The sequence below is a fragment of the Carassius auratus genome, unplaced genomic scaffold (assembly GCF_003368295.1).
Source record: "Carassius auratus strain Wakin unplaced genomic scaffold, ASM336829v1 scaf_tig00014207, whole genome shotgun sequence".
Classification (NCBI taxonomy): domain Eukaryota; kingdom Metazoa; phylum Chordata; class Actinopteri; order Cypriniformes; family Cyprinidae; genus Carassius; species Carassius auratus.
Genome location: NW_020524479.1, coordinates 908182 through 926938, shown reverse-complemented (window position 1 = coordinate 926938; position 18757 = coordinate 908182). Strand labels below are relative to the sequence as shown.

Below are 18757 nucleotides of genomic sequence, written 5' to 3'. Positions count from 1 at the left end.
ATTTATTTCTTAGTGGTTTCTTTTCTTTTTACCATAGCTGCTACTTGTATAATAATAATAATAATATAAATAATCAATGTTTTATTCTTAAAATAGCAAACTGGTTTATTAACAGGCATTCCTCATAACATGAAAGTGGAAAGACCTTTCTCCACAAGGTGTTGTACTTCATGCTCAGACATATGTTTATGTGATGATTATAGTATTTTTTATATATATATATATACAGGTTTCACAACTGTATTTTAGCTGTATTTTAACTTTATTGTATATTGTGTTTTATTTTATATTTTGCACCAACAGTTCATTCAATATATCACTAAACATCGATTCAGATTACATGAATTTAGTTAAATATTGACTGGAAATTTGAAGGAGATATATCTCTCCATCTCTCTTTCTTTTCTCATTAAATGTAGATTAATATATGTATAGTGGAATATATGTGTGCATTCTTTTTTTTCTTTTTTTAAGTGCAAATTATATTTCTTTCTATGTATTGATGTAATGTGCGCCGAGTACACAAATGAGTCTTGATATCTGTTACTCAACCATTTTGTAATATGTAAGAACTGCTTTTATGTTGGCACTATAGGAAATGTGATTATATATATATATATATATATATATATATATATATATATATATATATATATATGTATATGTATGTATGTATGTATGTATGTGTATTTGTTTTTAAACTGATAAGTGTTATAGCGAATGTGGATGCATACCAGTCACATAATTTCCTTTTTTTTTTTTCCTTTTAAAGCCATTTGTAGGCATTTTCAAAAATATTTAATGGTTGTCCATTTATTGTTACTACTACACAAAATGTCATAAACCTTTCTTTACAAGAGGCTTGGCTTGTTTGTATAGAAGACTTGGAGATAAATTTGTCTTTCAGCTGTTGTTAATTTGTTTATCTTTAGTGTAGTTTTGAATGAAACAGTTCCTTGTTTTGTTTTTATTTTCTTTGCCAAAATGTGTTTATTGCAAAAAAGAAAAAAAAAACATTGCTTTGTTTTCTTAATCCTTATAATTTGTCAATCTATAATTTTGGTGTCCATAAATGTGTGTTTATACAGTGTTTCAACTGTTTATTTGATTTACCTTGTACATTTTGGTAGCCAATGATTATCACATTATTAGCTAATGTCATTTTAGCCAGAATAATCTTTGTTGCTCCATTCTTCACTTTCTTAATTTCTTTCATTTTTTTTTCATTTTATTGTTGTTGTTTTGCCTAGTTAACAACTAGGACATTCAATTTGTTCATTGTTGTAATGGCTCTAGACACTTCGTTTTAAACCAGTGCTGTGTGATATTCTGTTGGAGCCAAATAAATTATGTTTCTCCATGTGTCTTTATTAATCTGCCTTCACGATGCAGCGAACGATTTTGCAATAGTATAGCCTAACTGCAAATGACATTAACGTTATCTCCAGGATCTGTCCCGCCCACAACAGCTACCCCCACCTCTCTCTCTCTCTCTCTCTCTCTCTCTCTCTCTCTCTCTCTCTCTCTCTCTCTCTCTCTCTCTCTCTCTCTCAAGCACACACACACATGCGTGCACATATACATTAGTTGAGTGGATTGCTCTCTCTCTCTCTCTCTCTCTCTCTTGCGCGCACATCTTCTCTTTCTATCTCCAGCCACAGTCAATACTTTTATGTGACCACCTGCAGGCAGAGAAATGGCAACGGAAAATTATGATAAGCAGAAAACTATCGATCTTCGAAAGAAACATGTTGGGTAAGGAGACATTGCTGAAGTTATTATGTACGAACTAATGTCTTCTTGATGTTAAAAACATATTTGAGATGAGTAGCCTGTGTATTGCAGCTAACAGAACTTGGTTACTTAATTGAATGTTGTCTAGAGAAAGTTTACTCTGGTGCCTGTCATGATGAAAAAAATGACCTGAAAACAAGATTTCTGTTTCTGTATTCGTTGTTTTTCATTTAGATTTATGGCATTAAAAAAAAATCTTCTTTTTGCATTTTCCTCCATATGTAGTCCCTCCTGCAAAGTGTTCTTCAGTCATGACCCTATAAAGATTGTGAGAGCAAGAGGACAGTACATGTACAACGAAAAAGATGAGAAATACCTGGATTGCATAAATAACGTTGCACATGGTATGCCATTTTAAAGGGAAATTGCAGTTATATATAGATAGATAGATAGATAGATAGATAGATAGATAGATAGATAGATAGATAGATAGATAGATAGATAGATCTGTGAAAATAAAATAAAATAAAATAAAAACCACCACACCACTTATGGGATATATCTCAAACTGCTGATGATATCAGTTGATGTCATAGACCCTTTGGAATTGCATTTGGCATATTTATTTAAGCACTCTATTGTGCATTATTATAACATTTGAAAAAGATCCATCACAAACTCAGTTGCATAACTGGTTACGGGAAAACACAAAAACTATTGAATAACAAAATACAGACTATTCATGAAGCACGGTTGACAAACTTGTACCACAGTAATTACTAGAATTTCTCTACTTAGAAATGTAGCCCTACCTCAAAAAGACAATTTTACACATTCCTAACATTTTTGACAGACAAAATTTGTAAATTATATCCTCTTGTAATCAACAGCAAGGCACATATGTTAATGTTAGAACAATATAATATGGGATTAAAGATTTTTTTTCTTGATTATTGATTTTGCCTTAATTTAAAAAAAAAAAGAATCTGATTCATTTACCTCATTATTACATGAATATGTCTCACAATAAATTATCTGTGTTAATACAATAACCCCTGAAGTGTAATTGTTTTTTTTGTTTTTTTTGTTTTTTCTGTGTTGTCATCCAGTGGGTCATTGCCATCCAGATGTGGTTGAGGCAGGAGCAAAGCAAATGGAGCTTCTCAACACAAACTCTCGCTTCCTACATGACAATCTGGTCCTCTATGCTCAACGTCTCCAAGCCACTCTTCCTGAAAAGCTCTCTGTGTGCTACTTTGTCAACTCAGGGTAGGCCTGTGAGCTCATTCTCAGACATACCACCTGTTTTTTGTAACAGAAGAGCCAGATATTTTTTGTACTTTGTACATGTAGACTAGCATGCAGCCCAGATGTTGTAATTCCTGATTGTTGGCTGTTGACAGCTTAATGCTTATTGCTGTCTAGATAGCACTTTTTGTTTTCACTGTTGAAGGCAGTCATTATGGCACATGGAGATTTAAACCCAGGATCGACTATTCTGTTTTGACATCTAGGTCTGAGGCAAATGATCTAGCCCTGAGGTTGGCCTGGCAGTATACCGGCCACAAAGACATCATCACACTAGAGAAGTAAGTCAACAACACTGTCAGTGCCTCCTCTTTCTCTGCCCTGGGTTCTAAACAGTAACCAATTTCTTAGAAGTGTGAAGTTCACAGCTTAAATATTAACTTAATCTTATGTCTTGTATCTAGAAATATCTGTTTTGCTTATGGATATGCATAGTCAAGATCTGCCTTGGTATGCAACATTTTGCTGTGCAAAAGAATGTATCACCTGGTCTTTGGGTTTAATTTAATACCATATCCTTTCAAAAATATTGCATGTGATGAATTGCGGCTGCTTTTTTTCTGCACCACATTTTACTCTGATAAGCAAAATAATCATTAGAAGATTAGATAACTTAAGCTCTCTCAAACACAGTGGAACTTTGTTCTGTTGATTCTTGCAAATTTTCCAATCAGTGTGCTTCCCCTGCAGTGCCTACCATGGTCATGTGTCATCGCTCATTGATATCAGTCCATATAAGTTTCATCAGATGACTGGTGCAGAGCCAAGCCAACATGTGCACGTGGTGAGTGTTGCAACATGACACGTTTGACATATTGGATGTGACATAAGGTCACATGCACAAAGTTCTCAGACACTATTCTTGAAGTCAAAAACTGTTCAGAGGTGGACAACTAATATTGTGCAACCTCTAATGCCTCTTTCTGTTTTTCAGCATTTATTTGACCAAAAATACAGCAAAACAGTAATATTGTGAAATAGTATTACAATGTAAAATAGCTGTGTTTTCTTCATGAAATGTAATTTATTCCTGTGATAGCAACTTCCAGCAGTCATTAGTCCAGTCTTAAGTGTCACATGATCTTTAAGAAACTAATAAGAAATAAGTATGCTCAAGTAACATTTCTTATTTCTTAACTTCTCTGTTGCTATTACATATGCAATGACTTGAATACACTTCTTCCATGGGCATGTATTTCATTTCAGAGTTAAAATTTGTTTTGATAATTTGGGGAGCATAATATTTCAGGTTAATATTAATGTATTTATATCACAATGAAGAAAAATAAAATTCTTAAATATTTTTTTTTTTTGACCTTTTAATGACATGGCAAGTAAAGGAGTAATTCACCTAAAACTAATTCACCTTTTTTTTTTTTTTTTTTTTTATTGAACATAAAAGAAAATATATATTTTAAGAATGCTGGTAATTAAACAGTTGATGGTCCCCACTGACTTCCATAGTATTTATTTTCCAACTATTTGTTCAAACAAATTACTTTGAAACTTGAATGCATGTTAACCATTAGTTTGGAATCCTTAGACTGAAACCTCCGTGGATTTTGGGTTGAATGTGTAGTGTGTGTGTGTGTGTGTGTGTGTGTGTGTGTGTGTGTGTGTGTGTGTGTGTGTGTGTGTGTGAACTAACCTCTCAGTCATCACTCCATTCTACTCTGAGGTGATCAGTCAGTATTGTGTTACGAGTTAGTGAGCCACATCAGCATACGTAACCACTTAGCATGTATTTTTTATGAAAAGTTTAAAGACACTTGGTCTTTCTTTTCTTTAATGTTGACAGTATGCTACATGCTTAAAGTGGACTACAGTACAATCCAGGGGCCTTATGACTTGAATGTAATCCTTGCTACAGCTCTGAAATACCATTTCACATATAAGTGATAACTACCCATAGCACTTGTATGTTAACAGCCAGCATTTAAACTATACAGTACCTATTCATAAACTGTCAATTTAAAAATGATTTTTAAATTATAGCAATAATTATGCATTACATTAAAAAATCTGCAGAAAAAAAGAGTTGTATTTTAACGTGCCAGCATCATGAAAGTTTTTATTTCTGCACTGTACATTTTTATTAACTAAAATTTTTTTTTTGAGAATTCCTCAGGCTTTCAGTCCAGACATTTATAGAGGCAAATACTGTGAGGACCACCCTGACCCTGCCACTGCCTATGCTGAAAATGTCAAAGATATAATCGAGCAGGCCCATAAAAAGGGACGTAAGGTAAGTGAAGTTATTTAACATCCAAAGTAATCAGCCCTTTCCACTTACTGTACTTTTAAACTGTGATTATTTAAAGCTTTTCTTTTTAAAGGGGGGGTGAAATGCTCGTTTTCACTCAATATCCTGTTAATCTTGAGTACCTATAGAGTAGTACTGCATCCTTCATAACTCCAAAAAGTCTTTAGTTTTATCATATTCATAAGAGAAAGATAGTCTGTACCGATTTTTCCCGAAAAAACACGACCGGCTGGAGGCGTGATGTGTGGGCGGAGCTAAAGAATCACGAGCGCCAGTAAGCTTTTGCGTTGAGAGCGTTTGGAAGCTGTGACATTACCGTGAGGAAAAAAACCCATCATCCAAAACAAACCATGGCTAACATGGTTTAACCATAGATTCAGCCGTTTATTTATGATCCAGAATCAGATCCAGAGGCTGAAACTGAACGAGAGCAGCAGCAGCAACGACTCGCTCCGAGCGGGGCTCGAACCAAGGTCTCCGGCATGGGAGGCGGACGCACTAACAAGGAGGCAGAGATATTTTAAGCAGTTTTACTCACCGCCGGCGGTTCCAACACACGATCGTGACCCTTTTTCGTTGGGATTGCATCATCCTTAAGAAATAAACGATACGCAAATCCGTCGTCAAACTGGGCCTTGTTTGTAAAACAAGCATCTTCGAAAGGCAGGGAACAAACAAAAACACTTGCACAACTCAGTTGATACTCTGTAAAAATAAATTCCATCCACTGGTCCCTTAATGCTGTTTTTTTTTTTTTTTTTTTTTTGTAATCTGTGCAGTGTTGTCTTGCCCTGGCAACCAAAATCACACTTCTTTGTGACTTTTCGCGACGCTCTTGCTCTGATCAGTGAATGAATGTCTGTGCTCAGCCTCTCGGTTCTCTGCTATACGGGAGCGCGCGCTCTTCCGGCAGATGTGCCCTTAGCACCCATATAAGGAAATTCTGCTCCATCTAACGTCACACAGAGCCATACTCGAGAAAAACTTTCCGAAACTTGTGACAAACCGGAAGGAGTATTTTGGGAACAAAAATACTCCTTCAAACGTACAACTTAATTTTTGAAACTTTGCCCATGTTTAGCATGGGAATCCAACTCTTTAACAGTGTAAAAAACTCAGTATGCATGAAATAGCATTTCACCCCCCCCCCCCCTTTAACATTAGAATTCATCATTTTCAGTGATAATATCACATAATTGATATCCTTCGGTCTCAAGGCAAGACACCAGACATCACTGTTCAATTATGGCCAAAAGTTTGGCAGTGACATAAATTTACTGTTTTACAAAGTCTGCTGCTTAAGTATTTGTAGATCATTTTTTCACATGTTTCTATTGTATAATGAAAAACAATGATAACCGTATCATAAGTTTTAAAGGCTTTTATTGGCAAAAATATATATTTACAATATACAATATTTACAGCGCTGACCCTTTATCTTCATATCCTCTGCAATTTGATATTAGCTTCTGGGCCAAATCCTAACTGATGGTGATTCATTCTTGCCTTATTAGTTCATGGACTTGATCACAATTTGTGGGCTTCTGCTTGTCCTCTCACCTTGAGGACTGACCACAGGTTGGCCACGGGTCCAAAATTTCAATGTAATGATCTTCGAGACACTTTTTATCAGTCTTGCTTGGTGACATGGCTGTGTTTTTTGGGCAGAATTATGAAAAAGCCCACTACCTTGATGTAAAAAGCAACTCCACACATAGACAGTGGTGGCTCGTGGTTTTTAAAATAGGGGAGGCACACTAACTATATTAATCTGGGGATCCCTGCTAATTATTATATTAATATTATTTATCCACTTTAGAATGGCTTTTGTTTGCTTTTAATCAGAAAACGTAAAGAAAACGACATACATACTGCAAGATAATATAATTTTACTTACCTGCCCTATCACTTGATGCAAGCATCCATCACTTCTTAAAAGTCTATGTTAAAAGAGCCAACTGCTGTAATGTTATCCAGCTTAGGCATGTTCGCCCTTCATTTTTAATTTGTATACATACTATTTGAATGACAGCTTGGTTAATCTGTTGGCGATCAAATATACAATATCCTACTCACCATAAGTACTTGTACATTATCAGCGCAGCAGGAGATGTTCAAACTAATATCACGTAATTTACGTATCTATGATGATTGGTTGATATGCCAGAAGCTTCCCCAACGAGATTACTTTTCTCAACACTCCTCAGCGCTAAAAGTGAACACTCTATGTGTAATGGCAAATTATTTTAACCATCGGAGGCATGAGAACTCAACTCTCACTCTGACATTTAGCGGTTGTAATTACATCAGCAGATTCAGCACATTTGGGATAGAAAAGTCCCGCTTTCCTACTTCAGTAGCATGTTATGGTATTACAGCTGTGAAAATACAAACAAAAATACACATTCTGGGACATGAACTGAAATGAATTGTCAATTTTATTAACATAAAATTTTGAGGAATCTGTGCCTCCCCTGCCTCCCCCGACGAGCCGCCACTGCACATGGATGGTCTCAGGACCTTCACTTTTAGCACAACAAACGACTCATGGCCTTTTCTTCTCTGAACAATAAAATTTCAAGGTATCCCAAACCGTCGGAAGGGAGCTTCTTCAGACAAAATAACTTTCCACCAGTCTTCTGCTTTCCAATCCTTGTACTTCCTGTTGAAATTCAGTCTATCCTTGACGTTTTTCTTGGAGAGGGTTGGCTTATTTGCTGCCCTTCTTAACACCAGGCTGTCGTCCAAAAGTCTTGGCTTCACTGTGTGTTCAGATGCTCTCAGACCAACCTGCTGTCATTCCTGAGCAAGCTCTGCACTGGTGGTGACATGGTTCTGTAGCTGACTCCTCAGGAGGAGACAGTCCTTGCACTTGCGGGACACTCTGGCACATCCTTAAGACTTCTTCACTGCAGTCCAACCTCTTTCCTTGAAGTTTTTCAGAATCAGAAAGAGCTTTGTAGCCAAGTATGCTTGCGCACAAAAGGAATTTGTTTTAGTGACATAAGCTTCCGGTACAAAGAGACAACAACATACAGACAAAACAAAAAAAATTGTAAATACAGACAAAAATTGAAAAATAAATTGAAAAATAAATAAATTGTATGAACAGTTGTGCTATAGATGATAATGATATAGAATAGAGTGAGATGCAGGAATGTACTAGGATGGAAGTGGTAGCAAATAAATATTAGGATATTGCACTTTTTTTTTTTTTTTTTTTTTTTTTTTTGCATAAGTGGAAAACATTGAACTGTTCATGAGGTAGATTGCCTGGGGGAAGAAACTGTTCTTGTGCCTGGCTGTCCTGGTATTTGCTCTGAAGCACCAGCCAGATGGTAAAAGTTAAAAAAGGGGATAACTTGGATGTGAGGGATCCAGACTGATTTTCTGAGCCCTTTTCCTTACTCTGGATGTATATGGAACTTGAAGGGAGGGCAGGGGAGCACCAATAATCCTTTCAGCAGTCAGAACCATTCTCTGTAGTCTTCTCATGTCTGATTTTGTAGCTGAACCAAACCAGACAGTTATTGAAGTGAACAGGACAGACTCAATGACTGCTGAATAGAACTGTTTCAGCAGCAGATTAAACTTCCTCAGCTGGCAAAGGAAGTACAAGCTTTATTGGGGCTTTTTAACAGTGGAGTCAATGTGATTGTCCCACTTCAGGTCCTGAGAGATGGTGGTTCCCAGGAATCTGAATGACTTCACTGCCGCCACAGTTCTGTCTATGATGGTGAGGGGAGGGAGTGCAAGGGGGTTTCTCCTGAAGTCCACTATCATCTCCACTGATTAGAGCGTGTTCAGCTCCAGGTTGTCAAGACTGCACCATACAGCCAGCTGCTCAATCTCTTGTCTGTAAGCAAACTTGTCACCGTCCTGGATGAGACCGATGTCTGTAGTTTTCAGTCTCATTAGCTGTTGCCTATCTGTCAGAAAGCTGGTGGTCCACTGACAGATTGAGCTCGGAACAGAGAGCTGGGTCAGTTTGGTCTGGAGGGCTGTTGGGATTATGGCACTGAAAGCTGAATTTAGGTCCACAAACAGGATCCTCATATAAGTCCCTGTTTTGTCAAGTCAAGTCAAATCACCTTTATTTAGATAGCGCTTTAAACAAAATACATTGCGTCAAAACAACTGAACCACATTCATTAGGAGAACAGTGTGTCAATAATGCAAAATTATAGTTAAAGGCAGTTCATCATTGAATTCAGTGATGTCATCTCTGTTCAGTTAAATAATTTCTGTGCATTTATTTGCAATCAAGTCAACGATATCGCTGTAGATGAAGTGACCCCAACTAAGCAAGCCAGTGGCGACAGCGACAAGGAACCGAAACTCAATCGGTGACACCTTGGGAGAAACCAGGCTCAGTTCGGGGGGGGGGGGGGGGGTGGGCAGTTCTCCTCTGACCAGATGAAACCAGTAGTTCAATTCCAGGCTGCAGCAAAGTCAGATTGTGCAGAAGAATCATCTGTTTCCAGTGGTCTTGTCCTGGTGGTCCTCTGAGACAAGGTCTTTACAGGGGATCTTTATCTGGTGCTCTAGTTGTCCTGGTCTCCGCTGTCTTTCAGGGCAGTAGAGGTCCTTTCTAGGTGCTGATCCACCATCTGGTCTGGAAACGTACTGGATCCGGGTGACTGCAGTGACCCTCTGATCTGGATACAGACTGGATCTGGTGGCTACGGTGACCTCGGAATAAGAGAGAAACAGACAAATTTTAGCGTAAATGCCATTCCCTTCACAACTTCACAAGGGGATGGTGTCTTGTAGTTTTTATTAACCCTCTGGAGTCTAAAAGTATTTTGGGGCCTGGAGAAGTTTTGTCATGCCCTGACATTTGTGCTTTTTTCAGTTTCTTATAAATATCTAAATGACTAAAGTCTAATCTCACTGTAATCAGCCCAAACTGGGCTATTATAATATGTGAGCAGCATGTATGTACATGATTGTGTTTTTGAGAAACAAAATGTTATGCATGGTTAGTGAAAAAGTAAAACACTCAGGTTGTCAGATTGATCTCCTGAGAGCACTGAGGAGAGACAGGCACCACTCTTCCCCAAGAAGGGCCTGCCCTCCGAGGTCCTGAGCCACAGCATCAGGACTCTCAAAGCTGAAGTCTCCTATTAAAATTACGCTCCTCAGACACATGTCGTCTGCTAAGAAGACTCAATTGACCAGATTCTGCTCGGGCCAGGACCCAATGAAGCACACTCGGCAGGATGCAGGTTCAGAACCACTTTCCGCTAGAAGCCTTTGGCTTCGGAGCTCCACTTTGAATCTAGACTCTGCAGAGTACGAGGAGTGACACCCCCAGAATGAGGAGCTGGAACACGATAGGTTGGGACTGCTCCGCCCAGCATGCACTGCTGACCTCCTCATAGGAAGAGAGGTAAATGTGCTCTTACTCAAATGTTATATCCCATGAGCTCCTGTATATCTAACTTCTCAAAGTGAGATAAATGTCATTATATTCCTCAGAATTAAATGCCATCAAACAATCAGCCGAGTAAACAAGGTCTGGCATGTGATAGAATTCATATTGAAGTGATATCTAACTTCTCATAGTCAGATAAATACTGAATTTAATCCCTCGTTATTAAATGCAGGTAAACAACCAGACGAGTATACACGGTCTGGTGTGGTAAGATTCATATCAAGAATCAAAAATCATATATCTAACTTCTCATAGTCAGATAAAATGCCTCATTTATCATTAATCCCTCGTAATTAAATGGAGCCAATCAACCATATGAGTAAACACGGTCTGGTGTTGTAAGAGTCACATCAAAAACTGAAAATTATGCAATACATGCATTGTCACGGCAGCGTGCAAGCCACTTAGTGACACATACAATATTAATCTCCTCGGAGATAAATAGCTGCAGCAGCGAATTCACAGTTAGAGGGGGAAGAAACCGCAGCGTGGCCTTCCGAGCATCGAAAATGAGCTCTAGATCTAGGGAATGCGAGTGGAGATAGGAAGAACTGTCTCCAACCCATCCGCCAGATCACGTGCAATCCCCGCGAACTTAGTCAACTGATGTTTATGCAACTGATGTTTGTGCAACTGCAAGCTCATCGATGCCCTCTGTGTCAATCTTCTCGGAAAAAAACAGGTGGAGCATCGCACCATTTCCTTGGTAACCCCGCGAGCGGGCACAAAAGTGAAAACCGCAAGCACAGTCAGTGCTCCACCTCGGCAAAAGCGGGACTGGCACCACGAGAAATGCTAGTGAAGGTTTCCTCCTCAAAGAAAGCCTTCTGAGAGCGAAACAAAGCAGTAACAAATGGTCGCATTGCGGGCTGTCCACTCCCTCGAGAGCTGATTCTAAGTGTTTTGCTCTCAAGCAGACAACACACTGCGTGTTCCCCTACCCCAATATATTTTTCTCTCATGGGCAGGGAAAACACACAGCCTGAACGCTGCCTGCTTTAGCCCAAAAAACTTCTATCGACTGAAGTCTGATATAATGGAGCTTATCAGTGGACAAACAACACTAAATAAGACTCACATACAAATAGCGACTGACACACACACAGAGCTTCGCTGAATGACAAAAAGCTGACTCCCGATCCACCTCACATGCTTTTATACCTTCCTGGTGGCTACGTCACCCGCCTATGACGTCACGCCCATTCGTGAGACTGATTACACATATTATTCAGAGCTGGTCACGCTGAAGGGCGTTCCCATATTGTTTTCGGACGCAGCTCGAGTTCATGAAGGGGAACTAACAAAGACAGTACCAGCACTGAAGATAATACTTGATAATCTGGTAATTGTTTTTTGCAGGTCCAATATTCTTTGTAGCAATTTTCTTGCATGTGCTACCATTTTGATGCAAAGCGATACTGGCTGCAGAAGTGAAAGTGAAAGTGACGTGAAAAAAAAGTGAAAGTGCCCGGGGAGCAGTTGGGGGTTCAGTGCCTTGCTCAAGGGCACCTAAGTTGTGGTATTGCAGGTGGAAAGAGAACTGTACATGCACTCCATGCACCACCTACAATTCCTGCCGGCCCGAGACTCGAACTCACAACCTTTCGATTGCCAGTCTGACTCTCTAACCATTAGGCCACGACTTCCCCCAAAGATGGACCGCTTCACGGATTTGCGTGTCATCCTTTCGCAGGGGTCATGCTAATCTTCTCTGTATCGATCCAATTTTAGTATATGTGCCGCCGTGGCGAGGCGAGCATGATAGTTATTAACCTGTCTAGTACTCATTCACACTTTCAAATGTGCTGCTGATATGATCAGTCAATTAATCATAGCTGGTAATTTTGTGTCAGAATAAAAATGATAAGTATTTTTTTTTTTATGAAGTTTGTAGCAATTATGTAAAATGCATTTGACCACTCTACACAATAATCTAGAAACAATGTGAATGAACACCACAAACAACTTAAGCAGCAAACTTTGCACAACACAAAATGTAAGTCACTGCCAAAATTTTTAGTCCATGACTGTAGTTAACCAACTGATTGATTACTTTTTTTTTTTTTTTTGAATTACAAGTTTTCTGAAATGTTTAAATTGAGCGCCAACCTCCCGCTCACTCTCGTGAAGCCAACAAGGAAATGACTAAAACTGCAATTAATTGAGTGGCCGATTGAGGCTGGCTGCAAAAGGGAGTCAATCCCATAAACTCCCTATGTTAAAATGCCCAACTTTACAGCAGAAAAAAAAAAAAACATGTTTACAGCCTGGTTCAAAAAAAGCTGTTGGTCTATTTAGCAATTTTGCCCTTCATGACAGCTGTGAGGGGGGTGTACCTGTGACGTGCTACCAAGATGGCGACGGCCCACTCTGCACACTTTGAGCTTCCAAAACGCTCTTCAGGAGTCTACGGGTGACGTCGCGGACACTACATCCATGTTTTTATACAGTCTATGGTTTAAATACAGAAATTAGGCAGTATATAATTGCATTAAATCTGAACTCTGGATGAAGTCAAGTTCAAAATTTAGGTTGACCATTTTTTTACACAGGGAATATTGTACTTTTTATATGACTTTTTTTTTATTAATCCATAAATCTGAAAGATACTCGTTGATAAATAATGTTTGTAGGAATGTTTTCATAAATGTTTTCAATCTTTTTGTTATAAAAAGTCAAATAACCCAAAATCTCGAAACTGACCAGTGCACGTAGTGTCTTGCATTAAAGGTCCCATTTTTCATGCTTTTTTGAAGCTTTGATTGTGTTTACAGTGTGCAATATAACGTGTTCATGTTTCGCGTGTAAAAAGACAGTATTTTTCACACAATTCACCTATCTGCATACCGCTGTTTTCACTGTCATAAAAACGGGCTGATGTCTCCCTTGTTCTATGAAATCCCTCCTTCAGAAATACCTAACGAGTTCTGATTGTGCCAGCGGTTCCTGTGTTGTGATTCGACACCAGCTTAGCGCACGTTACCCTCCTGGAAATGCGATTGGGCTAGTTTTGAGAAGCAAGTGGGCAGGATTTGTTTTGAAAACCTGCCAATCCTGATCTGAACGCACGTGCTGGAGATGTACTTATAATCACAGGAGTGTTTTTACTTACGAGATGCGCATGAAAATCGCATTTGATTTTTTTGCACAGTCCTAACATCTACTTAACAAAGCTAAACAGTGTTGCCCTTTGTGTAATAAGTTACATAAACTGTTAAACGCACCAACTTAAATAATAAAATACACTTACCGGTTGTGGTCCATAAACAACGCCTTCTCCAGACAAAGAGGGAACTGCTCTAAGAATAATCTTTGTGCGAATCCGGCATTAAACTGATTGAGATTGAGGAAGCTGTCCCCAGCAAAATGAGCTGCACATAGTTTTACATGGGGATTATAATTTTTGGGAACCGAGTTAAACATAAATTGTAACAATTGATCTCTAAGTACAGCATCCCTGGGAAGGCCAAACAAAGGTGATTGGACTCAGAGGTGAAAATAACAGCGTTTCGACGACATTGCGACAAACACAAACGTAACTCTTTTTCTCCTCCGTCGGAGCGCAACAAGACCACGGCCCCTTTTTTGTGTATTCCTGTGGGTGGAGGTTAGTCAAAAAACTGTTTTAGTGACGTGATTACTGCAGGATTTAGAGGGATGTAGTCCAAATGGGTCGTTCGTTGTAGGCAAATTCTGTTAAATAAAATATCTCGCTTGGCATTGAACTTTGAGCTTTAGAATTTTACAGATATTATTTATACTTTAACAACAACATTACACACTAACTAAAGTTTAAAACATGGGATCACGAAGAACGGGACTTTTAAATTAATTGATAGGATCTTTCATTTCTCTGGTTCCTTGTGTGATCTTTTATTTTATTTTTCATTTATTTATTTAAATCCGTATCCTTTCCTTTTCTATCACCACATGTTCTCTGCTCTCCACCTGTTGCTGTTTCTCTTCTCTCCAGGTTGAGTTGAGACGGGAATTACTCTTGCCTCCTCAAAGCCCAAAGAGAGCCCCTTAATCCTCTGTTGCAGGAAAAATAATTGGTCTTTACACGAGAATTAACATGAATCTGTGAGGATCGATGAATAAACTGCCCAAACACCATGACAGCTGTGTCAAAATTATATGAAGTCTTTATATTTAATTTTCCTCCTGAGGTTGTCTGTGAACTTTCTGCTTTCTTCAGCTCTTGATTTTGCTCATGGCTGTAGCTGACATAGTAATCTAAAGCAGCTTTTAAAAAGGATGCTTCCTCCTCGCATGTATTACCACTAGGCTACAAGGAACTCATGAGATCTTTTTTTTGTAGATTGCCGCTTTTATTGCTGAGTCACTGCAGAGTTGCGGAGGACAGGTCATTCCTCCAGTGGGCTACTTCCAGAAAGTGGCACAGTATGTACTACTAAGTGCTTTGTTAATTTTATTTAAGCTTACTTAAAGTTTATTTATTGATTTCATTCTTTTTATCTTATTTTAATTTGACAGATGCAACAGACAATATATATATATTTGAATGCACCAAAAACATTAAATTAAATCGCTTGCCTAATATGAATACATTATTTTATCTATAATTGTATGCCCATTTATAAATAGCTTGGATCCAAGTACATTTGTCAAACTATTGAAATGTCTTAAAATGCATGTATAGTGTGAAATATTTTTCAATGCATACATTCAAATTTGTGCATACTACAACTTTGGCTGTATTACAGGCATGTGAGAAATGCAGGAGGCATTTTCATTGCTGATGAAGTCCAGGTGGGCTTTGGTAGGGTGGGGACCCACTTCTGGGGCTTCCAGCTACAAGGAGAAGATTTTGTACCAGATATTGTTACAATGGGCAAACCTATTGGAAATGGCCATCCAATGTCATGTGTGATCACCACCAGAGAGGTTGCCGAAAGTTTCATGTCATCTGGAATGGAATACTTCAACACCGTGAGGAGAAAAATATATATACATATTGTGTTAAATTCAGATCACGACTGAAACAACAACAAACTATTTAAAAAAGAAAACTATCTGCATTTTTAACAGAGGTGTAAGCAACAGATGCGTGCCCTAGATTAGAAATGTTTACGATGCTGAAGAATGTCTTTGTGTTCTCTAGTTTGGCGGTAACCCAGTATCATGTGCTATTGGACTCGCGGTGCTGGATGTAATTGAGAAGGAAGATCTCCAACGCAATGCCCTGCACATCGGAGGTTACCTGACTCAGCTTTTGGATGATCTGAAAAAAAGACACCTTTTAGTGGGTGACGTGAGGTTGGTTAACCCGGTCTTAAATTCAAAAATAATAAAATCAGTTGATTGAATGATTTTGCAAATTAGATCCTAAAAGCTATTGTTTCTTTGTGCATACATCAGCAAAATTTGCTATGTGAATTAAAGGGATAGTTCACCCAAAAAATCAAAATTATATCATTAATAACCCACCCTCATGTAGGTTAAAACCAGCAAGACCTCCATTTATCTTCAGAACACAGTTTAAGATATTTTAGATTTAGTCCAAGCGCTCTCAGTCCCTCCATTGAAACTGTGTATACTGTCCATGTCCAGAAAGGTAAGAAAAACATCATCAAAATAGTCCATGTGACATCAGAGGGTCAGTTAGAATTTTTTCAAGCATCACAAACAGCATCACAAACATCACAGTGTCAGCCACATTAAAAAAGTTAACAGCTTAAGTAATTTGTGGATTAAAGCGTATTGGAGACACGAACCGTTTAAAATTATTCAGTTCGATTTGGTGAACTGGTTCAAAAAGATCCGGGTACATCGAATGATTTGTTCGCGAAACGGATATCACAAACTGCTTTGTTTTGAACTCTCTCACAACAGACACGGAAGAGAAGAAAATGATGACTAAAGTCGTAGTTTTTGCTATTTTTGGACCAAAATGTATTTTCGATGCTTCAAAAAATTCTAACTGACCCTCTTATATCACATGGACTACTTTGATGATGTTTTTCTTACCTTTCTGGATATGGACAGTATACCGTACACACAGTTTCAATGGATGGACTGAGAGCTCTCGGACTAAATCTAAAATTTCTTAAACAGTGTTCCAAAGATAAATAGAAGTATCTTGGTTTGGAACAACATGAGGGTGAGTTATTAACATAATTTTGGTTTTTCGATGAACTAACCCTTTAAGGCCATGTGACTGATAATGTGCCACGGTGGAACCTTGAACCTATGTTTGCATAAATTGAAGTTACCTAACCTCTTTATATTGAAAGTTGTGTAAATCATTTCCCTGGGGTTGTTTGTGACGGTAATATGCATGCAATAGTGCTGATGAAAGTATGCCTAGAACACACATTGCCAGGAGGTTCAAAGCTGAAGGTCATTTATTTTGTTTTCTAGGGGCCGTGGCCTGTTTATCGGGTTGGATCTGGTAAGAAACCGTGAAAAGAGGACGCCTGCCACAGCTGAAGCTCAGGATGTTATTTACAGGTCAGAGCAAGTCATCCTATAAAGGAGGAATTTCTGAAAGGAAATTTCTTTTTTTAAGCAAAGGTTAAAAGATTTATTAGCATACCAGACAAAATATTTAGTCACTTTTATCTTTGTAAACTATTTGTTATGTATTTTTTCCTTATGTTCATTATACTAGCTACAGAATAAAGCACACACACACACAAAAAGAACTCTATAATATAAAGACCTGCATGCATGGAAAATAACAATATATATTACATACAATATATAATATATATTTATTTATTTAAGACTAAAAGAGCAGCGGATACTGCTCAGTGCAGATGGCCCACACCGCAATGTTCTGAAGTTCAAGCCTCCCATGTGCTTCTCCAGAGAGGATGCTGAACTCGTCGTGGAGAAGATTGACCAAATTCTGACAGGTACTTCTGGTAACTCGAAACTTAATTTAATGGGTTCACACTCATCATGGCAATCATTCTTCTTTTGTCTTAGACTTAGAAAAGACTTTGGGCCTCCAAATGTCTGAAGCAGTAATCTCAGAGAATGGACACACTAAGAGAAAGGTAATCTTGCAGATTATGTAAAAGCTACAAGAATCAAAGAATATCAAACAACTAAGATATTTTGTTCTTTACATTTTTGTCCCAAGGAACCCAGTGATGAAAATGGCCTTGTTCATCCTTCGAATGGCAGTAGCCACAAGCACACTGGCACACTACCTCTTGACAAAAAAAACAATAAGAAACAAAAAACCTAATGAAATGTCAGGGGACAAACTGTTTTTAATTACAGACTATTGAATTGTATCTGTGACCTTTTTCCATGTTTTAATGGATCTAAAACTACACTGTATGTGGGTTGTTTTGCCATATACTGTATTTTAATGGTGTTTTTGATTTATAAGTTTAGAAAAATTAACTCAGTAAAATAAAACTATCCACCATTATTATTAAGAACAGTTTAAACTTTCACATATGCTTTTTAGAAATGGAAAACACTGTCTAGATAAAATATAATACAACATGGTAGGGGAGGGGGGATGAAATAGTGTATGATCTTACAATAATTAAAATGGCATTTAGGAAAATAATCATCCATTTATATTATTTATTCTCACATAGCCAGACCTTCAAACTGATGGCTGAAGCTCTGGAATCCATGGCAGCTTACATTGGCCGAGGGCCGCCCATGAGTCCGTTTGACCAACATGTCAAACAGCCCATCACAGTTCGTTTCAATCTGCATCACATTTCGGGGTCGGAAATGTCGCTACAATAACAGACTGATGTGTAAAACTCTCTGACATATTATAAAGATTCTTTGCTGCGAACTTAAAACATTTCACCTTCTTTTGAGAACCCAGCATTTAGTTGATCCTGATAAGCACTCGTTGTCACAAATGTAATCACGACCACTTTCTTCATTCATAAGGGGGTTTGATGCCACGGATTCTTTGTTTCAAGGCAGAACGTTAAAGAATGCAACACACACATCTCCCGGAAATACTGTATAATTCAATCAATCAGATGACGACATCGAAACTCCTGAAGTGT

The 18757-nt window shown here is 38.2% G+C and overlaps 1 protein-coding gene and 1 non-coding gene across 2 annotated transcripts; one reads left to right on the top strand and one right to left on the bottom strand.

Moving 5' to 3' along the window:
* The first annotated feature begins 1563 nt into the window (after window positions 1-1563).
* On the top strand, window positions 1564-18291 carry etnppl (ethanolamine-phosphate phospho-lyase). The gene is made up of 13 exons (XM_026247052.1): window positions 1564-1755; window positions 2020-2138; window positions 2844-3003; window positions 3249-3323; window positions 3733-3826; window positions 5171-5287; window positions 15064-15146; window positions 15470-15695; window positions 15868-16022; window positions 17127-17216; window positions 17493-17623; window positions 17697-17767; window positions 17854-18291. The coding sequence occupies exons 1-13, from the start codon at window positions 1697-1699 to the stop codon at window positions 17959-17961; spliced, it is 1488 nt and encodes a 495-aa protein (XP_026102837.1). The 5' UTR covers window positions 1564-1696; the 3' UTR covers window positions 17962-18291.
* LOC113074294 (U6 spliceosomal RNA) lies at window positions 12391-12493 on the bottom strand. The gene has a single exon (XR_003280628.1). It is a non-coding gene; the product is annotated as a U6 spliceosomal RNA (small nuclear RNA).
* Window positions 18292-18757: the final 466 nt, after the last annotated feature.